Source organism: Hyalella azteca, unplaced genomic scaffold (genome assembly GCF_000764305.2).
Source record: "Hyalella azteca isolate HAZT.00-mixed unplaced genomic scaffold, Hazt_2.0.2 contig9563, whole genome shotgun sequence".
NCBI classification, from domain to species: domain Eukaryota; kingdom Metazoa; phylum Arthropoda; class Malacostraca; order Amphipoda; family Hyalellidae; genus Hyalella; species Hyalella azteca.
Window position 1 is genome coordinate 124,159 of NW_025939632.1, and position 26,228 is coordinate 150,386.

Consider the following 26,228-nt stretch of genomic DNA (forward strand, 5'->3'; position numbering starts at 1 on the left):
ATAGTTTACTGTGCTCGTTGTAGGTAAGAAGTTTTATATTCGTTTTGGTTTTGAATAAACTAACGATTATTAGAATCACGAGCGATTATACGAAAAAAGTAAGCTGTACAAATAATGTGGTAAAAAAAATCGGTGCGGGATATGAAAATAAATTTGTACTCCCAAATATTCACGAAGAAAATGATTGACGACTAGCTGAAAGAAAACGGTTTTGAGCGTAAACCTAAATATTATTCTGCCTAGATGCTTTTTAAATTTTTTCGTGGAGGAAGATGAATAAATAAATAAATTTCAAAGTAGATTTCATAAATTTACTTTACACAAGACCGATGGGTGACAGATAATAATACAAAGAGTTTGGCTTTCCGCAGAGACATGACTCTTGCTTTGGAAGCCCTACAAACGGTTTGCGATCATGCGATCATTGCGATGCTTCTAATTTATGAAAAGATGTGCACTATTCAAATAAATTTTCTTATTTATTGAACTAAATCAATACCTATGATATGTAATGTAACTTTAATTGCAAACAAATTTGAATTTATATGCGCTTCTGAGGTAATTTCAAACTAACAGCACAGATACCCACACACGTTGAACGTGTGATACGCAAGATACGCAAATAATTAAACACTATTGTTAGTAGATACTTACTGTAAAGGACTTTATTATAGTCTAGTCCTTTGGGAACTTTATGGCTATTCCATTACGCGCCATCATGGCAGGATAAGAACGAACATTCCATGACGGACGGTTACTAGAAAGAAATGACAAATATACATAAGAAAAATATGCCTATAAGAAAAAGATACGCTATTTACATAAAATAATATATGACCTAAGATACATCAATAATAATTAAACAGGATAATCAATGATTCACGAAAGCAAACAATAAATCGAACGAACCGAATAGCTTGGTTCCTCAAGTAGTGCAGGCATCTGTAGTATATCTAAGGCTAACAATGAACGCTGTAACGCTAGTGAAATCAACTGCGTCGAGTAGGCTAATTCTATTGCTACAAATTCCAGAAAAATGGAAATGGCGGCTGCATTATCTCTCTATTGGAGTTTTAATAAGAAGTATGACAACAAAAATAGAATCTTTCAGTCAGATACTCAGAGGACAAGAACTAGACAATGGCGGCAAGTGTGAACTGATTAAAGTTATGTCCGATAGGTGAGGCAACTGAAAGTCCCGACTCTGTTTTGCGTTCGACGTTGATACGTTTCTTTTCAACCGTAGTAACTCATCAACACACCGTTTTTCTTCAGTTAAAGGGATCAGAATATTTCGAACACAGAAACATATTTTCAAGCAAAACACGGCATCATAAAATTCTCAATTTATTGAAAAATCCAAATTCAATTAATAACGACGGCTCAATAAAGTTTGCGACGTGAGTCGCAGAGCAGAGAAAACTTTTATTTTCTTTTATGTTCCCACGATTTGATCAGTCGATATGGACGATATTCTAAAAGAAATGTTAGTTCTTTTATTATCAGAAATTGAAATAAGTACTTACACTCACAATAGTATTCACAATCAAAGATTTATGGGATCATCATTCACTGGGAAACTCATTCCTGATGAGGCATTTACCCTTCGTACAATATACCACAAAGGCCTCCAGGTCCGGAGGAGCTAAAGAAAAAATTTGCGTTTAAAAATTAATTTCTAAAGACAACACTTCTAAAGTGACCTCTGTCTCCGATGTTACACTTGTACAATGAATTTCTTATTTTATATTTAAATATTAAAAAATTATTTTTTAATATTTTTATCAAACAATTTTAATTTGTTATTTAATTATTATTAATAAACAAATTTTAAATTGTCATTTGTTAATTTGTTGTAAATTATTTATTCTGCCAATTGATTCAAGCATTGTCTCCGGCTTTACGCAAGAGTGCAAAATTTCAGATCGATTGGACAAATAGAAGTGTGTTAAATATCTCTTATCGTATTTGTATCAGACAAACAAACAACAAGAAGTGAAGTTAAAGAGAAGCGTTGTAAAAATGACTGCGCGTCGAAGATAAAGTTTTCGAAAGGCACAAATGCAATCCGGAATGAGTCACATCAAAGCCTTGTGCTGCCCTGTTAAGACATACAGCCGAAACGTAATAATTATCATTTGTGAAGGGCTTTCATTGAATTGAAGATACATATTGATTGGTGCCGTGCCGTAACGTATGAGCGAACAATAATAGATCAATCGACAAACACACTGTTTCAATTAATATACAATCTTAATAGGCATAAATGTTACAATCTTTGCCTTCGGTTACTCAATGTAACAGGAAATTTATTGTAACAACAAATTTAAATTCACACATTAAGTAGCATTCATGGATAGAAAACGTTATTGATGATGTAATATATTATTTTTCTCAATGTAGCTTCTTTGTTTCAATTTTATTTGACACATGCCGAAAGCTCATTGCTTTTAGGGGCTGGAAACGTTCAGTAACGTTTTTCGTTACAATCAGCAGTTGAAGTAACAACATATTGATGTAAATCTATAGCTCTAGGTCTACTTTAAAGCATAGATGTATAAGCAACTTATAGTTCTTCTTGCTCAAACGTCTCGAAAATTTGCATTTTATTGAATGTTTTACACCACCGTTTAAAGAAAGAAGAAGAGAATTTCTTCATAAATATATATTTGAAGTAATTGTATTTAATCTGAAGTAATCTTGGCACTGTCATTAACTTATAATAGGCTTTCGCGTATTTAGATCTTCCGTCCGAGTTGAATTGGAGTTCATTATTGGAGCGAACGAATTTTTAAATACAATAATTATAAGCTTGTGTCTTATTGGACTAGACTAGCACAAACTAATTTGACGTTTATAATTAACATTGCTATAGTCTTAATCGTGTTAAAGCATTGCAGCGATCGAATTTTACATGCTGTCGTCTAACAGGCCATGGGCCTATTTCTTCAGCGCCGACACTTCTATTCTATTCTAACAGCACGTAGCCTCTTTTCGCCCCAGTCTTATTTTCAACACGAAAGTTGTTTTTGGCGTTGATGGTTTGGGTCGAGATCGTGCCTGCTATGTATAGTGCTGGTTCTAATGCAATGTATATTGCTGGTTCTAATGCCGCAGCTATAGAGCTACGAATCTCTGTAGCCGATGAGTAAAGCTGGTGGCTCTAGCCCAAGCGAAGCAGCTATATTGCAGCACTGTTCTGCCTCTGCCGCACCTTGACTTACATTCCTCACCTTTGTTTTCTTTCGTTCAACTGACAAGTAACATGTTGAAATTAGGCATTTTTACATTTTTCTTGCCAATAAAAATTAATTTTCTCGTGCAGTTGGTTCATTTGTGTTTACATGAATAAGTTCGATTACATGTACTCTTTGAATTTCTCGATGGGGATTAGAAAAATCTAGTTTATATATAAAGAAAAAAATATTCTCTCGAGGCGTACTAGCCTTGCCCATAAAGAGCAAAGACCTCAGTTACGTCACAGCGTGAAGCACCAACACAGTACAGCGCAGGCCTCAGCATCGACACAGAAGCTCGCGGCCCGAATGCCATACTCGCATGTTTTCAAATTTTCGTTGCTTCGATTCGTTAGTTTTACTTTTTTTAAGATCATGTCTCCATGTGGATTTTCGGTAGAAAATAACTGTTCCAAAAATTTCAATGCTCAAAGTTCTTTCACCGTCATTTTCCGCAACATTCTCGAGGAAACGTTTGAATAGTGCATTCATTTTATTAAATTCATATTAACATTGGAACATTTTAAGCGAGTATTTTAGTCCTACATATATTTAGTTAATCAATTGTAGACAGAATCCAATCGGCAATTAAATCTAGGTATGAATGTTTTTATTACACGGATATATACATTCATTCCATGCTAAGTATGCGTGGTTCCTTTGGAGGCTCGTACATCTGAATCTTAACAAGTAACAACCAATGACTGATAGATATTTACTCCGCTAATGACATTCATAGTTTGTCTCATGTATCCTACAAAGGAACGAATAAATAAGGTATATAAAATAATTAAAGAATAAGAAATGAGATAACATTTTCTTTAAAGAATATAAAAACCATTGGCTTATGTTTTGACATTGGCATCGATCTCTGTGACCTGTTAACAGCAAGCAGGGCCTCGACTGTCTCGAACTGTCAGTCACAAACTCCAGTCATGGCGACGGTGTCTATTTCAGAGCCGTACACGTGGTGCTGTGTTATTAGTGGTTGCTTAGCATCAGGTACGTCCTGTCAAAGACATGGTCGTGAGAGTGACACTCGTAGACTAGCAACGAGACAGAACTATTTTCAGGAAAACCCGGATGAAAAGAGATTGAAATTGAGAGCAGTCTTTATATTAGTAATTTCTTGAATTGAACAGTCATTTATTTTGAAAGAAGGTTTAAGGTTGTCATGGTGCGATTGGAATTTCACTTGAAATAGCAGTTGAATGAGCTGAAATAAAAAATGGGTAAATAGGAACTGTTTAATGTCATTCTGCAGACGCCGACCATGTGCTACCAATGTCGGCTGGTAGCAACGAGATCGGCAAGCCATAAGAAATAAATTAGTATTTGTGATGACGTAGCTAAATCACTGATATATCATATGCCTGAAATAGCAAGAAACTCTAGCTGGTAGACCGTATGCAAATTAACTTTTAATACTTAAATTAAATCAATTAAGCTCACGGATATGATCAAAGTAGATCACGCCCACACTGCGGCAAAAAGCTGACCACAATTCCGTCTCGATATGGCGGGGTTGGCAAGCGGGTGTAAAGCGCTCTTGATCACGAGGCGGTAAATAGAAGCGGGCTACACGCCCCTGGGCTACGAAGACGCGGTTACGTTTCGTGAGACTAGCACTGTGCTTACGAAACGCAGTCGGAGAACAGCTTCACGCTCTCGTTCTTGCTGATAGTGAGCAACATCGTCCAACATGGTACGTATTCACGCTCTCGTTCTTGCTGATAGTGTGAACAACATCGTCCAACATGGTATGTAGAGCGAGAGAGCTCATGCAGTTTTGCAAGAGTGTGATTTGAAATTTGCTGACAGGCAGGTTTGATAAATTTCGTTGAATTAGTGACTTCTGGAAAATTATTTTGAGAACGGTTATTTATCCTCTATAATGGATGATCAACAGAGTGGTTGAACACACACACTCTACAATTCAATGAACTCTTACAAGACCAAATGTCCATCAATGATAGGTCATGTTTCACTACATGCCAATTGAAAATTTAACGCAAACAACGTTTTTTTTCAAAACCGCAAAAACTTGTTCCAAATAATTTGCATCATTATAGTTAACCTGAACATTTTACTCTAATTCCGTACGTTCAAGTGAGGCGGTTCAACCTACAAATGGGGCTAATTATAAATTTGTACAATTAATTGTTATAAATGATTGATAGATACAATTAAATGTTTCTTGTTCATCCTCTATAGTTGTAATTTCATTGATAGAAATTTTATTATCACTGAAGCAGCTCTACTGAATACAACCGTCAGAAGTCATTAATTTCAAAAGCTATCTTGGAATTTTGATTGCTTGCGTCGGGTTCTGGAATGAGCGAGTGCTGAAAATTTAAGTTACATGAATGCAGTGATTTTACGAATGGTGCGAAAATGTCAAGCATGAAAGGAAATAATTTTGTGAATTTACTGAAGATCAGCTTTCTTAACAGGAATTCGCCCGCAACATTTGAAGTAATTGTATTTAATCTGAAATAATCTTTGCCAGGATGTAATAATAAAAGCCACGATGACGCGCTTCTAGCCATTAATCCTGACGCTCAGTCCTGAACTAAAATTCTATGTTATTGTCATCGACTATTAAATTCATTTGATATTTAAATTGTACGCTCTATATATGTGCAAGTGATGGGGATTTACACAAGGTGTACAAATCCCTCGCAAGAAATGTTTTTTTTAGCAAAGTGAAGAAGTTGAAAATAAAAACAACAGCATCGCCCAAAACATTGGTCCCCATATAGAAATTATTAGCCGAAACTGATAAGGAAGGAATTGTTCTGTAGTAGCGGGGTGAAGTTGAGGATTGTATTATATATTTCTTAGGCAAAGTCAATTCTGTTTTAAAACTAATAAATGCCTCCAGGATTAGGAAACTAAGTCTCGCCTGAAAGAGGAAAGAGATAACCCTATTTCTATAGAATATTCAATATGAGAAACGCTCATTATTGGAATCATTGCTCATCGCAAACGCTCATTGGTTCATCATTTAATGTTCTGTTAAGTTACGTTCTATATTAACAACATGCGAAAACGACTGACATGCCATGCTTTCTATTATAAAACTGTGACGGATAACAGTTTCGTAGCGCACAGTTGTATAGAGATGTGAGATGTACGTGAACAGTTGCGCAGTAACACGTACATATCTCACCTTTCCGTTCCGAATAAAATGCTCAGACTTGCATCAAGTTTAGAGGCTGCAAATGAGTTCAGCGAAGAGCAAAATCTTGGCATAGCGCCATGACTGAACGCTGGGCTCACAGCCGAGACCTGCCCAGACCTACAGCGGGCGTAGGGCTTAACATTGAGCCGAGACCTGCCCAGACATACAGCGGGCGTAGGGCTTAACATTGAGCCGAGACCTGCCCGGACCTACAGCGGGCGTAGGGCTTACCATTGAGCCGAGACCTGCCCAGACCTACAGCGGGCGTAGGGCTTACCATTGAGCCGAGACCTACCCGGACCTACAACGGGCGTAGGGCATACCATTGAGCCGAGACCTGCCCGGACCTACAGCGTGCGTAGGGCTTACCATTGAGCCGAGACCTGCCCAGACCCACAGCGTGCGCAGGGCTTACCATTGAGCCGAGACCTGACCGAACCTACAGCGGGCGTAGGGCTTACCACTGAGCCGAGACCTGACCGGACCTACAGCTTGCATAGGGCTTACCAATGAGCCGAGACCTGCCCAGACCTAAAGCGGGCGTAAGGCTTCCCATTGAGCCGAGACCTGCCCAGACCTACAGCGTGCGTAGGGCTTACCATTAAGCCAAGACTTGCCCAGACCTACAGCGTGCGTAGGGCTTACCATTGAGCCGAGACCTGCCCAGACCCACAACGTGCGTAGGGCTTACCATTAACACAGAGCTGTCGTTAACGCAGGATACGGGAACACTATAGACTTTTTAATAGCTCGTCGAGGGAATGCGAATGCACTTCTGATTTGTTATCCAGCTATGAATTTACCAGACGGATGTTTATCAGCATTTACTCACGTGATTTTTTCAACGTAGTATGTAATAATATATTATTATATACTATTATTATAGTATTATTATTATATATTATATAGTAAAGTATATATACTATTAATATAGTATATTATATATTATTAATAATCAAATATATTAGTTTATAATAACTACCTTGATTTAGAATAAACAAACAGAATTATTTATTCACCTTATGATTGCCTTTTTTTTAATCGTGGATTAAAAAAAATTAGTCTTAATTTCTGTTTAAACCTGAAGATTTTTTAACCCTTAGCCGCAAACGACAGCTGTGCTGAGTGTCAAGCTCTGTTTTAGATGCACCACAGCTGGGCTAGTGCGGGATGTGCCAGGGAGCGAGGGCTCTATATATGGTTGGCAATGGGCACACGTTAAATTAAATTAAATTAAATTAATTAAATACGATGTAAATACAAACACGTACAGGCTGGCATAATTTGTTATTTGATGCAAATTCGATTGAAGATTAGAGAATTTGATTAATGTGATTTAATGTGAAATTTCTGGTGTTTTTGCAATAAGCCGAACGAATTTTTTGCGGGCGTTGATATATAGGAAATCAAGTTTCTGAACGACATTTCAATACATTAATAAAGTTGTAAATGCATTCACAATTATGCATTGTTCAATGCATAATTATGCATTGTTCAATGCATAATTGACACATTGAATAATGTAATTTTTATCGTTCAAAAACACGTGTATAGCATAGCATAGCAGCTTCGGCATTAAAGAAAAGGTCTTATTAGCCCTGTCACCGATTCTTGAATTTTTTTGTGACTTGTTCACTAATCTAAAAACTGACATTTTGACCAGATTTTTTTTTCAACTGCCGTTGGTTTGACATCATCACTGAACTTTAACTAGTTCCGCAATGTGCTAGGCATTTTAACACTGGACATATACTTTTGCATATCTTTGTCTATATAGTTTATTCTTGAACGCGTTCTTACAGGGAGTGTTGTCAACGCCATCACGGAGGCTGTTCCGCATGTTGGTGACTCGCGAATAAGTTAATACTAAGAAATCGCAACCCGAAAATCTCTCCGTTCGAAACGTTGCTATCTAAATAAAAATATTAATAATGTCCTTCGAAAACCTGCTTTGCGATCTATTAACTGCAAAAAATTCTTTTTTGACGCAATAAAAACAAGAAAATATTCTACATAATATTTCTCAAAGATATTTTGTATCTTAGAAGTATGTCTCCGTAAATATATACAGGCTATTTTGGCGCTAATCCAAGATACATATTGCATCCATCGGAATATTGCCTAGACTTTCAATTTAGTTCGTTTCTTGAGAATAGAAAATGATTGGAGGAACGGCGGGGTAGGATCGGATTAAAAATTGAAATTATATTTCATAATTCGTTAATATGCTTTCAATTTGTTAGATGCAAAATAGCTTCTCTACATTTTGAAAAGGAAGCAAACTGAAAGTCTTACCTTCAATGTACAAAATGGGTTTCGTTTCATAGGTACTTATTTGATTAGGAAACTTAAATTAAACTATTATTAACGGGATTCGGGGTAACATGATTCCATAATAACAGGAATTTCTCATGTCCTGGCTACGTCGAGCTAAAGTGCTAGTTGTTAATGAAACCCATTCTCTTCAAGTGTATATTAGTATATATATACCTATCTAAACATTACATGAATTAAAATGATTAATTTCACTATAAATGTCATCCTAAGACACATAAAAATATCCCTCACTGTATGTTGGGAGAGAGTGGCCTCTCTGGCAACCTTGGCATGACTGTCACTGGCGGGCGGCCGTTAATTGTCAGCGACTAAATCAACTTCCAAGATTTTTCTGAGCCTTGAATTACAGTTGTATTAAGTCAAGAAAATTATCAGAAATGAACGACTGCTAGACTAAACTGATACACGCGCATATCTTCAGCCTGAGCTTCAATACTCGGTACCTTAAAAAAATATAACTCAGTACTCACTATATAGTGAGTGACAGAGAGCGCATTTTCCCGTCGACGAAAGCGTGCAGTCACGGACGGACGGACGGATGGACTGACATGACGAGCACAATAGTGCCTTTTTTATCCATAAATGAGAAAATGTGCTAAAATATAACTCAGTACTCACAGCAGTGAGTGACAGAGAGCGCATTTTCTCGTCGACGAAAAGTTGAGGTCACGGACGGACGGACAGACGGACGGACAGACGGACATGGTGAGCACATTAGTGCCTTTTTTTCCATAAATGAGAAAATGTGCTAAAAAAAGAGGCTGAACTGGGAAAACCTTCTGCCGCTGAGCTGTGCAGCGGCTTAAAGAGTCGGTGTATTTTGAGACCGAAGGGCGGCGTCACGTGTAGGGGACGGCAGCGTCACGTGTAGGGGACGGCAGCGTCTCGTGTAGGGGACNCTATTCTATTCTATTCTATTCTATTCTATTCTATTCTATTCTATTCTATTCTATTCTATTCTATTCTATTCTATTCTATTCTATTCTATTCTATTCTATTCTATTCTATTCTATTCTATTCTATTCTATTCTATTCTATTCTATTCTATTCTATTCTATTCTATTCTATTCTATTCTATTCTATTCTATTCTATTCTATTCTATTCTATTCTATTCTATTCTATTCTATTCTATTCTATTCTATTCTATTCTATTCTATTCTATTCTATTCTATTCTATTCTATTCTATTCTATTCTATTCTATTCTATTCTATTCTATTCTATTCTATTCTATTCTATTCTATTCTATTCTATTCTATTCTAACTAATAAATTTACTTTCTTCTCCGCACAGGAGGATCTCAGTGAAGATCAGATCAGCGGTGAGTATTGCAGAAAATACAGGCGTAGTAGTATCGGCAGTTACAGGCTTATTTATTTACTTGAATTGAAATTTCTATTACTTCATTTACTTCTACTTCATTTATTGAAATTTCTATTAGTTCTCTGATTTTATCCTGCTAAATTATTAGGTTGCCAGTGCACAAAGATGATACGACAAGAGAATAAACTTTCATTGTTCTCAGCATAATTTTTTCAATCAATAATTCTCAGAATTCGTCTTCACTATACATTATGAGTTTTTGACACTAGGTTAAATAACTGCCTGTATAAATGCATAAGTTATAAATAAATAACTGGTTAAATAAATAACATTATAAGCTCAATGTAGTACTCATAGTATGCACTGTACAGCGCTGAGGAAGGCCTTCGACTCCTTCGACACGGAGAAGTCAGGCTGCATCACCGTCGAGACGGTGTCCACCATCCTGCGTATGATGGGGCTCAAGGTCACTGAGAAGGCCCTTAATGAGATTGTCGAGGAGGTCGACGAGGATGGTGAGTAGCAGAGCATGTATGATGGGTCTGAAGGTCACTGAGAAGGCCCTTAATGAGATTGTCGAGGAGGTCGACGAGGATGGTGAGTAGCAGAGCATGTATGATGGGCCTGAAGGTCACTGAGAAGGCCCTTAATGAGATTGTCGAGGAGGTCGACGAGGATGGTGAGTAGCAGAGCATGTATGATGGGTCTCAAGGTCACTGAGAAGGCCCTTAATGAGATTGTCGAGGAGGTCGGCAAAAATGGTGAGTAGCAGAGCATGTATGATGGGCCTCATTAGGAAATAATTCTGCGCATGAATATATATGAGGTCTTCGAGAAGGCCCTTAATGAGAGTGTCGAGGAGGTCGGCAATGATGGTGAGTAGGAGAAGTGCTCGGCCTGTGAGTATAGATGGTAAGAATTTGCCCTTATATGTGACCTAATGATTGCGATTGGATCTGTTAAGTAAAAGCAGTAGTACTTTTTACCATGTGTTCAGAAGTCAAAGAAAGTGCCCTAATTTGTGCAAAGTAGCGATTCGTATTTTCCATTATCGGAAGTCTGCTGGCGTTCTGGTAACGAAACTTGTCTGCTTGCGTTTTGGTACAAAATTTATCCGAAACTTGTTACGTGAAACACAATTGACTTACGCGAAACACAATTGAAAAGGCATTTTAACTATCAAATTACTGCAAATACAATAAGTATATCGAAAAATACTTTTAAAGTGCAGCTCTGCACTTCCTTGTTATAAATTTTGTTGACTGAAAACCCACCAGGTTCCGGCGAGCTTGAGTTCGAGGAGTTCTGTATCCTGTCAGCCAAGTTCCTGATTGAGGAGGACGAGGAATCCTTGAAGGAGGAGCTCAAGGAAGCCTTCAGGATATACGACAAAGAGGGTGAGAAACGGGGCAATCCTGCCTACATTCAAAAATTACTCCTTGCATTGCTATTTTCATTTATGTTCATTTAAATCACAATTGAATTCTTTGATCAATTATACATCCACACATAGCTGTACTCTACTCAATCACGGTCAGGTTCCCAATTTAAATCATATTCTTAGCTTCACATCATACACACTACAAAATTTCCCATCGAGTATAACTCGTTCAAAGCTCACATCAGCTTATATTCAAACCCTTTCATCGTTAATTTCATTTATATTCATTTAAATCACAATTGAATTCTTTGATCAATTATACATCCACACGATCACATGCACGATAGCTGTACCCTACTCAATCACGGTCAGGTTTCCAATTTAAATCATATTCTTAGCTTCACATCATACACACTATAAAATTTCCCATCGAGTATAACTCGTTCAAAGCTAACATCAGTTTGTATTTACACATTAAAAAATATAACTCAGTACTCACAGCAGTGAGTGACAGAGAGCGCATTTTCCGGTCGAAGAAAACTTGAGGTCACGGACAGACGGACGGACGGACGGACAGACAGACGGACATGGCGAGCACATTAGTGCATTTTTTCCATAAATGTGAAAATGCGCTAAAAATAGTCTCAAAGGATTGTTTTTGTTGGGCAGGAAATGGCTACATCACCACGCAGGTGCTCAAGGAGATCCTTAAGGAGCTGGACAACAGGCTCTCCGCCGAGGACATCGAGGGCATCGTGGATGAGGTCGATGAGGACGGTTCAGGAACCCTCGACTTCGATGGTGAGATTTTTCGCATGAATAAATTCTTATAAAAGTTTTCGCCTTTAATTTACTTAGTTTTATTTGATTTCTAAATAGAAATACCATCACTGATCGTTGCTTGTACAGTTGTTGCACAGGATGGACGGTTGAAAATGATTGGTTTGTTCCGCTTTCGTGTCGATAAATTTTTCGAACTGGTGAAATTTCCTTGCTATGTCCAAAAATGCTGCACATTCCAAAAATTTCGTAAAAGAGATGATTTTTTATCCCAAGGGTAGTGAACTGTGGTCAATCTAAACGAACCTTGCATGCTCCAAATTAAATAAAAAATAGACCAGCGAATGCTCGCCAAAATCAAAGGCATTAAAGCATAGAAGAAAGACATTAATGCGTAGAATTTTGTATTTGTTCCATTCGCATTACATAATTGTGCATGGCAGCATCTGTTACATTTGTATATTATTTGTTTGTAGTTCAGTCCAGTTTGTCGCTTAAAATCTTGATCCGTATCTAAAACGGCAACTATTGTTCTGTTTTGAATCGGTTCAAAGATTTGAATCATTTTCCCCCGCTCGTACTGAGAAAAATCAAGTCTCGTGCGTGTACGGAGCTCAGCACAAGAGAGCTGACACTTTTTTTCTTTTAAGTCAGTGGAATAAATTGAAATATTTTTGAATATTGAATGATATATCGCGGTGTTTTTTATCCTGCCGCACTTGTTTTGTTGCCCATTGCTCCCCGATTACAAAATGTGCAAACTATTTTTAATAATTACTTCTACCAAACTGAGCCACTTTGTTTGGAGAATGTTGTTGTTTTCCTTATTGTATATTCTGATACCTACCCCTTTTTTGGAGCCTTGCCAAATTGTTACAATTTTTGAAGGATATAATCCGAATTTTTTTCCGAATCCTTACGATCACGAGCTCCTTTAACTATGGCACACTGAAGACTCGTGCTTTTTTCTCTTCCAGAGTTCATGGAGATGATGACCGGATAAATTTTTTTGCATGGCCATGCCACTATATGGCCATGCCACTATATGGCCATGCCACCATCATTCACCTGTCGTCGAAGTCTACTCTGTTGCCACATTTCCGGTCTTGAAATCGCGCTATTTTTGAAAGACGCCAAGCTTTGTAATTTGGTTATCCTTTCATATTTCAACCCTTATCCATAGCAGTCTCATTAACTTACGCTACTCATCTTTGTCTACGTCAAAATTAGAACATTTTCCGAAGCTCATAAACTTGCTCTAGTCATCTTACTCTGCGTCAGCTATAGCAAATGTTATTCTTACCGGAATCGCATTTAGTTATAATTAATATTATTTTGTGTTGTCTCCATTACGGGCTGAAAACTCATTCCTTTTTGTTATGTTCGACTGCTGAAATATAGCGAGCATCCTTAGTTACTTCTCAGGATTCGATTATTAAAAAAATTGCCGGGTTAAGTTGATAAATAAATGCTAATTTTGAGTCATTTTTTCACTTTCTAATTTGCTATTTTCTTCGCTACTTTTGCGAGAATATCACGTAAATATCGAGCCTATCAAAAAGATATTATCTCTGATGATTAAGAAGAATAAATTATTCAACTTGGCTGTCCACCGTCGATAAATTAAATGATAATTTGTGTTTTGCTATATTTTCTGCCCTGAGATCCTATGAAATATATATAATTTAGAAAAATACAATAAAAGGAAAGGAATCTAGAATCTTCACGTGAAACAGGTAACGACATAGTCTAATTAGTGTATAGTATATATAGTGATGTGTGATGTCCGTATGTGTGATGTGCTTTCTATACTTTTTCTCCATCCTATAATCACATTGTTCCTGTTGCTATTGATGTGTCACCATTTTCATTACAATGTTTTTTCTTCCCGTTTATATTTACCGATTGCGATATTGCTGCAGTTAACCCTTTGATTATCAATTATATTTTTTGCTTCTTCTCCAGCTCTTTTTTTTCAGATACTTATAGAAATTTCCGAGTATTTCTTCTCCGACTAATTCTATTTCTATTGCTGTATTAATGACGGTGCCTTTGTGATTTCGCTACAGAATATCTTCTTTTCGTAATGCAATCTAAATATATCTTCTTGCATCGTTGTTAATTAGGACAAATTAATACATAAACGATTACACATCATATAACTCCTTTCTAAGTAGCCATTTTTTATGTTTTTAAACTTCTTCGTTTTTCATGATATATTACATTTTCGCTGTCTCAATGAGAGTCATAAAAAATGTCATTAATAAACAAATTAAGAGGGTAGACCTAAGTAGAGGGTCGTGAAAAGACAGATTTCCGGAGGAGGAATCACAAACAAAGTTCATGTGATAATAAAAAAATTGACTTTGGTGATGTTGAACGAGGAACTTTTAATTTTTCTTTCATTTTCTATTCTAATTGTCATGCTTTCGAGTCCGAGTTGATGTAATTATGATTTGAGCAGACATATAAAAATTTATTTGCTTATGAGTGAGCAAAGTTTTACTTGAATAGAAGTTTTCTTAATGTGCTGCTGCTAAATATTTTTGCTGCTCTGCGTGGGCTGCAGATAGAGACGATGCACAGAGTTGACAGTTGTTCTGTGTGTGCAGAGTTCATGGAGACGATGCACAGCTGTCTCTTATACACATCTAGATGTGTATAAGAGACAGCCGCAGTGTTCAGGGGATCGAGAGACGAGTTGGCCGCAGTGTTCAGAGGATCGAGAGACGAGTTGACCGCAGTGTTCAGAGGATCGAGAGACGAGTTGGACGCAGTGTTCAGAGGATCGAGAGACGAGTTGACCGCAGAGTTCAGAGGATCGAGAGACGAGTTGGCCGCAGTGTTCAGGGGATCGAGAGACGAGTTGACCGCAGTGCTCAGAGGAACGAGAGACGAGTTGGCCGCAGTGTTCAGAGGATCAAGAGACGAGTTGACCGCAGTGTTCAGAGGATCGAGAGACGAGTTGGCCGCAGTGCTCAGAGGATCGAGAGACGAGTTAGCCGCAGTGTTCAGAGGATCGAGAGACGAGTTGACCGCAGTGTTCAGAGGATCGAGAGACGAGTTGGACGCAGTGTTCAGGGGATCGAGAGACGAGTTGGTCGCAGTGTTCAGAGGATCGAGAGACGAGTTGACCGCAGTGTTCAGCGGATCGAGAGACGAGTTGGTCGCAGTGTTAGATGCACAGAGTTGACAGTTGTTCTGTGTGTGCAGAGTTCATGGAGACGATACACAGAGTTGACAGTTGTTCTGTGTGTGCAGAGTTCATGGAGATGATGGGCGGCTAAGCGACTCCTCTGATGCTGTCTCCACAACTTTTCAATTCCTGCGTCTTCATAAAAAAATTACACGCATGTCAATGTTTTTGGTAGTTATCAAGTATATTCTCAATTTTATTCTTCAAAATCAACGACCGTGGTCAACATAACTGAATTCATGCGACAGTTCCTCATCTCCCTTCAATGTCGTGAGTGGTAACGAACAATCTTAGTAAATTTTGCTCAACTTTAAAAGTTGTATTACAGAGACCATAATGCACCAATAATGATGTAAAATATATTTACTGCAGTCAAGATCTTCAGAAAAGAATCCTACTTAAGCTTTAAACTTTGTTACCAATGCACCACAATAAAATACTTCACAAAAAAGTTCATTATTTTCTGTCCTGTTGTAATCAAATTTTTAGGTCGTCAAGCAACTATAAATATGGAAAGTTGGAGTGTTGACGTCCGCAGAGCTCAGGTTGAATTAACATGGACAATATTTCCCCTGTTATGAACAAGCTATTGATTAAGAAGGAATTTGATCTCCAATTTTAAACTAAATAAGCATCAAGTCCATGGAGCCGAAGAGAATAGGTATATTTTTATTGGCCTGATTAGGAGGGAAGAGGAGGCATGGTTTTTGCAGATCAAAAAGTTTTACTCTAATTCTTGTACAATTTTCTTTATCACAGTAAAATTCTGATATAGTTCTGATGGAAAATCTGTAGACAACATTAATTGCACCAAAATACAAGCATTTAAGGGGATTAACTCTATTGAGGTGCATTCCTTTCAATAAATATAGTAAAATTCTATGTGAAGATTACATAAATTTTGGGTCCGAAATTCTTCACGAGCTTGTAGGACATGACGGAATGGTACGTAATTCGTTGGCGTGTAATTGAAAGATAAAACAATGAAGGGTTTTTCAATTAACCCTCCTTTGACAACTGTATTTCCAGCACGGTCATCAAAACCATTTGCCAATTTCATTAGAAAACTCAAAAAATATAACTCAGTACTCACTGCAGTGAGTGACAGAGAGATCATTTTCTCGTCGACGAAAACTTGAGGTCACGGACAGACGGACAGACAGACAGACAGACAGACGGACGGACAGACGGACAGACAGACAGACAGACAGACAGACAGACAGACGGACGGACATTGCGAGCACAATAGTGCAATTTTTTCCATAAATGAGAAAATGCGCTAAAAAGAGTAGCATTCTTCGCACTCGAAATCTTCTACAAATGATATATGTTCCAATTGAATAAAACTTTTCGATATTGTGTCACTTACGATGAACTACGACAGTGTTTAATCGACAATCGCCAAAATGGAGATTATTTATCATGGTTCTCGTCAAAATAAATGTATAATGGTTTCAGTAATATCTTCTTCGACTTTTTATTATTTTCCGATCAGCCACTAATCAGAGAACAGTTCTCGAAAATTGGTCTTAATCATGTAAGATATATCAATGATCAGCTAGTATGAAAACGACCGTTCTAATGCAGACTGCAGCTAGTTTAGATGAATAAGCTCATTTGTTTATTTTTATACTTTCTCCAGTCTTTTGTGATGATAAATATTCTGCTTGGCATTTTGTCTGAAATTTTGTGATCGAAAAGAGCTCTATCACTGAAATATATCGAGTTCCCCATTATATGTCAGTCATTGTAAGGCTCATTAGACAATGACATGTAAATGTACTTTGTCAATTGACATTTACTTGATCCAAATGGTTTTTCTTTACAGGCAACTTAAGTTGCAAATTCCTGTAATAAGAGAACTATTGATTAATTTGAAATATCTTGATGATTTATCAATATAAGAACCAACATTAATTAAGTGATATTAATCTCGAGATTGTAATCTGAGCGATATCTTTGCCCCGCAACATGTATATAGCCGCCCCACCGAGCGTTGCCATGGTTGGCAGATGTTTGGTCTCGTATTTTCGTTTATAGCGCCTCAAAGCGTGCTCCAAATCACTCTACTTTTGTCTACTTCTACCTGAATATGGGTGCAACATAACTAGATTGTTGCTATTGCTAATAAGAAAATATTGTGTAATTCATGTTGTCAGCAATTTTTCTACATTTAAGGAGCGTTTCAACTGAAGGTGTCATTTCAACTCAAGGTATTGTTCAATTCAAGGTATTATTGTTTAACTGAAAAATCTTTTCATCACACTAAACATTACATAAAATAGAATAAAGTTGTTATAATATCAAATTAAAACAACTATTCGCTCCTTTGTAGGGGAGATGTCACGGCAGAAATCGAAACAAAATTTAAAGCAATTGTCCGGTTAATTAGCTCATAATCATTTCTTACGCATCACATAGTGTACAAATCTTTTGAATAATTTGCACAATTTTTAAGACCGTTGTAGCGCCAAATAATATGCAATAGAAAAATCCGTGTAAATTCCAGAAATACGTTGAAACTAATTGCTTTATCTCTAACGGATTAATAATCAATGCATTTACAAGAAGGGCTCATCAATATATGAAGGTAATCTTATCATGAGTCATTCGTTGACAAATTTCATTCGTATATAAAATAAATATGAAATGAAGAATAATTAAGCAACAGAAATTATTTATAGAATTTAAGTCTTTATGAAAGAAGTATGGAAATCAGCTTCACGTGAGCCCATGCTTCGTACTAGGGTTCGTCTCTTCCTACATACTGCTGCTAGTGGCTTATGTCTCTTCCTACATGCTGCTGCTGGGGGCCTTTGTCTCTTCTTACATGCTGCCGCTTGGAACTCAAATTTCCTCTATGGGTTTTTTATTTCGTTGGCGACGATGAGTGCTTCGCATCATGATCTCTACAGCAAAGATGACGATGCTCAGTCCGATGCCGAGGAGCAGAAGGACGAAGAGGCTCGACACGTCGATGATGTCGATAACGACGAGGCTGTCGTCCTCACAAAACATTTCCTTGGCCAGCCACTTCTTGGCGAGCTTGTGCAGCAGGCCGAGCTCACGAAATTTCTGCAGGCTATGGCATAATATTAGTAAATATGGAAGAACAATGGTTAGTAATTCAATTAAGATAACTTGTTCATTAGACGATCATTGTGAGTTTTCTTGTTAATTGATTAAGATTGTTTTATATCGTGATTCTTGGAGATAATCTCTTGTAGAAAAACATCAAAATAGACAAGTGACGGCTGCATGGCCGGCATAAGTGCAGTGAAATTTTTCGTAAAGTTCATGTCAGTATTTATAAAAGTTTTAACACCACTTTATTCTCTACTCTCAGTACACACACTCAAGGGACGTCACGATATATACTGTGGACTGCACTTCAAATAACTGACTGGTATTACAAACACGTTGAATACATTTAATATTTTCTTCAATCTTAGAGAAGCGCTTGAATTAGGATTCGAGGAAGATTATACAGAGAGTCTAAGCTCTAAGGAGTACATTTTAATACCAAAATATCATATCAGGTTTACCTACCTTATCCTACTAGATATGTTAAAGAATTATCGAATACTAAAACAAAATGTTTCAGTTACGAATGTTAATTCTGGAAATTTCATTCTGCTGAAGCGCTAAACCTCAGTCTTGAACACGGTCTTGTCCCAAAAGATGTTAGGGAATTATATATCGAATGCCGACACAAAATTTTCACTTACAAAAAGTTAATTCGGGAATTATTTTTCATAATAGTTAAGAACACGGCTATGTCTAAAAAGATGTTAAGGAATTATATATGAAATACGAAATAAAATGTTTCAGTTACAAAAAGTTAATTCGGGAATAATTTTCCTTAGGAGTTAAGCTTCAGACTTGATCACAGTGACACCTGAGATCAAAGGAAGGCTGGAAGGGTGACCGGTGCTGTAGCCCAATAGCGATGCCGACTTGAAGGTAAGTGCCGGGCAGCGCCTTGATCTTGCAGGCCTGTGACGCTGGCAGCTGCCGCAAGAAGTACTGCGTGGTCACCCCCACGCCGATGAACACATACTGACCTGCGATAATAGTGATGAAATAATGTGATCATTATTAAAAATAAGCAATTAAACTGTGAAAAAGCCATTAAATTGTCGCTACTGATGTTTCTGCGTTGTCCCAGTGCTGTGTCTGCACTGATTACTTACCAGGTCAATCGGCAGTAAAAAAATTGGAGAAAAAAAATCGTGCCAATTGCAGCTCATTGTTGTTGCAAATGATCATAGAGAAATAAAAAATCATGTATTTCATATGAGATGCCGCCTTGTGTACCACAGGCGCGAGGTGCTTCACGAGCCCTCAACACTAGCGAGTTACCCTCAACACTGCATGGCGAGTTACCCTCAACACTGGTGAGTTACCCTCAACACTAGCGAGTTACCCTCAACACGGAGGTATCGCATCCAGATTCAGCGAGGGTTAAACTCGCTGGGCTGTTGGTGCTGAGGAATTCTTCTGCGCTATTTTATGCCCAGACAGACAGGCAGAACCTAGCTCATGGCAGAACTAGGACTAGGACTGCTCGCTCACCCTAATGAGATTTGTAACCTAGAATCGAATTCAATTCTCGTTCCTGAAGCCACTACGTTATGTGTCTTACTGATATCGATTACAGGAGATAAGACGGTGGAATTGATCAACAAATGTTCATATTGACCATTGATTTGCAATATCAGTGAGCCCTGAATAATATAAAATATTTGTCACCCTTGAGCGTTTACAAATTTGAACATTTTCTTATGTTTTATTTATATGCCATTGGCAACATTTCCCCTTCTACGTTCAACTAGCCCAACATTATAAAAATTCGTGAACAGCACAGGAGAATTTTTACCTTGGAGAGCCTTGTGTAGTCCGTCTGTGTAATTGGCCGCGAGGTTGCTCGAGTCCTTCGCAATATTATTAATCCAAACGTCGTGAAAAATTTGGCAATTGGGGCTGCGAGGTTCAGGAGTGCAGGTATTCTGTCGAGTAACCAAATGTTCGTAAGTTGCTGCAGCGGTCGTAACTTCTGCTCTGTTTCTAAGATTTGAAGTTTTATGTTTAAAGTTAGACGGGATTGACAGTTAAGTGATTAATTATTGAATCATAGAGAATTGAACAGCAAAGTCTCAGAGATGTAATAATATCAACACAATTACATTCGAAGGGTTCAAGTTATATAATAGAATAAAATAGAATAGAAGTGTCGGCGTTGAAGAAATAGGCCCATGGCCTGTTGCGATTCTTGAACTTTTCGTGACTTGATTCACAAGGGATCCGGCCTTTGGAACCCGATCTTTCAGACATGACAATCATCGAGCAAAGGACACACAAGTACACTGGGGGTTCCATGGGGCGAAAATACGTCAGAACTTTCTTCTGGGTGTCCTCGACCGGCGCCACGAAGAGCTTGTAACTGAAAAGTGCCAGTGGATGCAGGACGTACGTTATTCCTCGGTCAAGTGATCACACATCACGTAGAAATTGAACTAGACGGTTCGATAGAATAAAGCAGTTAATCTATTACTATTTGCTATCACTGCTCCCCATAAGGCTAGTAGTCATAGTGCGGCGAAGTCTGAGAGCGAGGTATTCGTGACCATGCAAGTTGTAATGTCTCAGCTATGTCCATAGATCGGGCAGTTGCTATTCTCGAGCGTTTAGACTTAGTAAAGTGATTTCTGTTCCAGCAAGAATTTTAAGGCAACCAACGCATTTTAGGTGGACGAGGAATTGTCGGTGGTTGGCTAGAGGTAATTGGCTAAGGTCGAGTACTGGCCAGCTCTTTTCTCGTATAGATGCCCAACAACGAGCACCATCGTGCGGCTAACAAGTTATCCACGAAGTTATCTACGAGTTATCTGTATCCTCTCATTCAATCTACTGCGCCGTCATCAAAAGAGTTGGTTTTCAGAATTTTGTCTCCATGCACCTATGAGTCGGCTCGTTTTCCAAAACTAACATTAGGTGACAAAGATCCGTGCTGGAACAGATATAACCTCACAAAGACTACAAGCTCAAGAGCAGCAACTTCCCGATCCGAGGGCATAGCAAAGATCTCACACCGTGGACGCGTATGCAACGATCTCAAACCTCGCCGCACTGTAAAACAGAGTCTTCATATGCTCAAGTTAAGCATTGTCATACAGCATCTGCTGGCCTTATATATCCCATCTTAACCACTTCAGGCCTAACCTACTCAAGATTAGACATTTCTCAACCAAAACAAACCTGAGCGGACCTAACCTAGTCTCATTGGCTGCAGGAAGTTAGAGAGGAGGGGCAAGTGAGCAGGATGAGTCCGTCATTGGCTGCATGAAGGTTGTGAGTTGGGGTAGCAGGAATAGTTTAGGCAACGGGAGGCAAGACCAGAGAAGCGGAGGCTGGATGTAAAACGGGCTTCATATGATTGAGCTCAAAGCCTGTAGTATTGGCTAATGACCTACGATGATATTAACTTTAAACCGTGAGTGTGTCACTGGTCTGGATTGCAATGTTCCAGCTTAGTCTGCGACTTTTAGCTTTTGTGTGGTTTCTGCATGCTGAGGCTAGGCGTTGGCTCCAAGTCTTAGCTAACAGGTAAATTTGTGGCCTACGCTTCGCTTCACTCCCCAGTTAATACAAAATTCCCTATTTAAAACACGGATTAGCATAGCACATTATCCCTATTTAAACGATTAAAACTGATTGATACACGAATTATCACAATTTCACCTTGCAACCCAGAATATCTAAGGTTTGCCCCACGATGATGATTGCAGATTCACCTGATAATCCTGATTTGCTGTGTATATGTTACGACTCTGGCGCGCTCGGCCGTGATGGAGAGCTCGGACACGGTGAGGTCGGCCCTGTTGTTCTGCAGCTCCCCCACCATGCCGTCCCAGTTGTTGGCGCCGTATCGCACTCACGAGAAGTTGTGGGTGTTCTTCAGCGTGGTAACGATGTCACCCACGAACCCCGACACTCCCCCGTCAGGTAAATAAGTCGTGAAGAAATCAAAAACCTGAAGCAGGAAATGTGCTTTGTTTTGATCTGTATTATATTACATCTTGGTACTCCATGAAGCCAAGGTTTTTTGCCTTCAATTAATGCTCACATGATGAGATAAATTGTTATTCACGCTGAGTATGTCAATTACTATATATGCAGGGATTTCCCTACAGGATAACAGAACGCTCAGAAATTACGGAAATAACTACACTGCTTCAACTTCTATTGATTTCCAAAATTCAATTACTCACATTGCACCCAACACCAAGCATTGGATATCCCTTGAAGTCTTGCCGCCGTTTAATTTTATCTTCAAGAAAATTATATTTCATGAATCCTTCTCTGGCGGTCCACGTTCCTCCTTCCTCAACCTGAACCTCGGACACCCGAGGCCCGATCCTGTAGGCGCTTAGCACCTGAAGGGCAAAGGCCCGAGAGTAGTTTGTGGACACCAATCCTTATGTTTTTACCAGCAGACCTAGTAAGCTTTGAGTCCACTGTGTCAGTGAAAGCTTGCTTCAGTCGATAGTTATACAGCATATGTGCCACGAGGCCAAAAACCCCTTGATCGGATGTACGAAATTCTTCTACTCAGCGTACCTCTGCTGCTAAGTTCTCCCGTGTAACATTAGTTAGAGTTACTCCGACCTAATGTTCGACGTCTTAGCCTATACTCGTAATGTATCTCTAGTGTATAACCACCCAGCATAAATAAAATTTATATAAAGAGAAGTGTCGTACTTATCCCTCTTTCACATAGTCAACGGACCTCCTTCCTCAGGTAGAAATTATTATAAACAGTCAGGTGGCGCCTAATCTTGCCGCCTGACACGAGCAGGGGACGCTTACATACGGCGGTAAGTTAAGCAACGGTTTCAAGCTCTTCGCTTACATACGGCGGTAAGTTAAGTTAACTTACATACGGCGGTAAGTTAAGCAACGGTTTCAAGCTCTTAAGTTAACTTACATACGGCGGTAAGTTAAGCAACGGTTTCAAGCTCTTCGCAATGTGGCTAACGGGTTTTACTTAATTCATTCTACGCTTAATCCTTATTTGGGGGATGCGTTAGGTTATTTTCCTCACATGCACGGAGCAGTGATTGTAGCCCAGTAAGTAAACCTCGGAGGGGATGTAAGCCTCCAGCCCCCCAGCAAACTGGGCCAAGTCCAGCACTGAGCTGGGCTCTGCAATCACAGCCCAGGAGGTGTAGCTCAGAGCGTTCTGGGCGCTGGCCTGATCCAGAGATGAGACGGAAAAATGAATTCATATTTTAACTTTTAATTACCGTCAATTTTCAAGCTTTGGATAACATCAAATACCGCAGGCTGAGCACAGAAAAGGACCAATGAAAATTTAAATTTTATCACATTTTAAATAAAAATTCCTGCGATATTTGACAATTATCAGGCATCATTAATAACAAATTGAAAGAAGGAAAATATTTCGTTTGCTGTTTAATGCCCGAAACAAATGATCGCTTCAAAACCTTGCACGCATCAAACAGTAGCCAAAGAGGACCTCCTGCATGAGGTGTCGGGAGGCGTTGGTGTCAGCGAGCAGAAAGTTGCGGCGGCCGCTGACGTCAGGCGGGTAGAGCTGCGTCAGCACCCGGTCGCTGCTCACCAGGGTTGCCCGCCACCCGCGCCCCCACAGCAGCCGCAACAGCCCACCGCGGGGGCCTCGCAGACAGTCGGGGCTCAGGACGCCTTCTGGTGGGGGAAGTGGTGGACTTTTGGCGTTAAAATGTGGGAATTTGAAAGTGGTTTCCTGGCAAATTTCATTCGAAATATTGGTGATAAAAATACGGAATATTTAAAGAGATTGACAGCAATATGCGAAAGTAAATATGTGTTGATGATAACGAGGGAAAATGTAACTTATTGACGCGTGGTCACTCAGTAAATATTCCCGATTCAATTGCCGAATATTGAAGAAAGTTTCCTCGGTTAACATATTCAAATAAAAACATTAATAAAGTAGCGGATTGATTTGTTGAGTGATAAGTGCAAAGCAAAGGGACGGATTCTACAGTCTAAAAAATTTAGTGGAAGAAGATGGGTGCCGAGGTTCAATGAACTCACACAAGCGACGATATTATGCTCGCTAAGCAATGATTTTTTGTGAAAAGAAAGAACTGGTGTTATCAATGATTAAGGGAGAGGCTTACGCTCTAGCGTATGCGACACAATAAAGATGGAGTCCCATTCATGCGCCGCCATGAAGTCCAGCACGAATCTCGCGACACACTCGCAGTCGGAGAGAACGCCATCAACCGCTGGACGCTCCTGAGTTAGGACTGCAGTTGTCACCCTGCTGCGCAAATCATCGCGGTTGGTAGCTCCATTACGACTCAACGAAGAGAAATCGTGTGAGTTGTTCGTGTGAGAACCAAAACTTGGAGAACTGTCGATTTCGCCAGTGTTCAGGGGATCGAGAGACGAGTTGGCCGCAGTGTTCAGGGGTTCGAGAGACGAGTTGGCCACAGTGTTCAGGGGTTCGAGAGACGAGTTGGCCGCAGTGTTCAGCGGATCGAGAGACGAGTTGGCCGCAGTGTTCAGCGGATCGAGAGACGAGTTGGCCGCAGTGTTCAGAGGATCGAGAGACGAGTTGGCCGCAGTGTTCAGAGGATCGAGAGACGAGTTGGCCGCAGTGTTGTGAAGATATTGAGGCGAGTTGGCGGCAGACCTCACAGGTTTGAGAGACGATTTGGCTGCTGTCATCAATGACTTAAACAATTCCTTGGGCTCCACATCTTTGGTTACAACCACAATGAAAAGAACGAACGTTTGGAACTGTGATGGCTTCATCATTCAGTTTTTGCTGAGTCACTTGAATATTACCGCAAGATAGAACATAATAATATTTTTATCATGTTCAGTCTCTTTTCTGAAATGGCGAATGATGTTCAAAATATTGGCAGATAATTTAATTCTAATGATTTTTAGATGCAGTAATGAAGTGGAACGTTAATAGATATTATCTATGTTTTATTGAAAGAACTGGCGACTCCTCTTTTCCTTAATGGAGATATGTGTGAAATGGGTCTATAATATTATATAAAACAGTAAAACAGTATTATATATAAAACAGTAAAATTTAATTTTTTTTATGTCTAATGTGCAGTTGCAGTGACTGTTATGGTAACGCAAAAAATAATGACAATGTAATTAATACAAATATAAAATTAATAAAAAACAATGAAACAGCATAATTTTTCCTCCAGGCATTTAATCATCATAGTTAACTGCACTCAAAAGCATAAGCATTACTCGAAGGTTGCCCCAAAAGTATGCGGAACCTGCCACTGTGGCACCTGCCTCTGTGGCACCTGCCTCTGAGGCACCTGCCTCTGAGGCACCTGCCTCTGAGGCACCTGCCTCCGCCTAACAGCCTACCAGCACAATGACAGCGATTCCAGCACAGTTCCTCTGTACTGGCACTCACGGCGCTCTCATTGGTCCAGTTTTATCTTATAATCAGTACGTGGGCAATACGCTGACTTCCTGGCTCTAGGTTTAGAGTTTAATGATTCAGGAAGATTTTTGAAGAAACACGTGCATTTTTCCCTAAACAATTATTGCGTGGCGTTAGAGTTGGAGTTGTAGCGTTAGAGCTATCAGGCACAACATGGCAGTTATAGCGTTAGAGCTATCAGGCACAACATGGCAGTTATAGCGTTAGAGCTGTCAAGTACAGCATGGCAGTTGTAGCGTTAGAGCTGTCAAGTGCAGCATGGGAGTTATAGCGTTAGAGCTGTCAAGTACAGCCTGG

At 39.1% G+C, this 26,228-nt stretch overlaps 2 protein-coding genes across 6 annotated transcripts; one reads left to right on the top strand and one right to left on the bottom strand.

Moving 5' to 3' along the window:
* Nucleotides 1–4,814: 4,814 nt before the first annotated feature.
* On the top strand, nucleotides 4,815–15,807 carry LOC108666789 (troponin C). Of its 5 annotated transcripts, none has more exons than XM_018153713.2 (6): nucleotides 4,815–4,941; nucleotides 10,050–10,077; nucleotides 10,451–10,594; nucleotides 11,357–11,476; nucleotides 12,130–12,261; nucleotides 13,218–13,721. In XM_018153713.2, the coding sequence occupies exons 1-6, from the start codon at nucleotides 4,939–4,941 to the stop codon at nucleotides 13,241–13,243; spliced, it is 453 nt and encodes a 150-aa protein (XP_018009202.1). In that variant the 5' UTR covers nucleotides 4,815–4,938; the 3' UTR covers nucleotides 13,244–13,721. The 5 variants fall into 5 exon arrangements, with proteins under 5 accessions (XP_018009202.1, XP_018009201.1, XP_047738013.1 ...); XM_018153712.2 differs by lacking the exon at nucleotides 13,218–13,721 and adding an exon at nucleotides 15,502–15,807 and having other exon boundaries at nucleotides 4,819–4,941; XM_047882057.1 differs by lacking the exon at nucleotides 13,218–13,721 and adding an exon at nucleotides 15,502–15,807 and having other exon boundaries at nucleotides 4,938–4,996.
* A 2,476-nt stretch (nucleotides 15,808–18,283) lies between these two features.
* Nucleotides 18,284–22,340, bottom strand: LOC125178403. Its single transcript, XM_047882063.1, has 4 exons — nucleotides 22,263–22,340; nucleotides 20,316–20,445; nucleotides 19,335–19,500; nucleotides 18,284–18,518 (listed from the first exon to the last, which is right to left on the bottom strand). Exons 1-4 carry the CDS (start codon nucleotides 22,338–22,340, stop codon nucleotides 18,284–18,286), a joined length of 609 nt encoding a protein of 202 aa, XP_047738019.1.
* Between the last annotated feature and the right edge of the window lie 3,888 nt (nucleotides 22,341–26,228).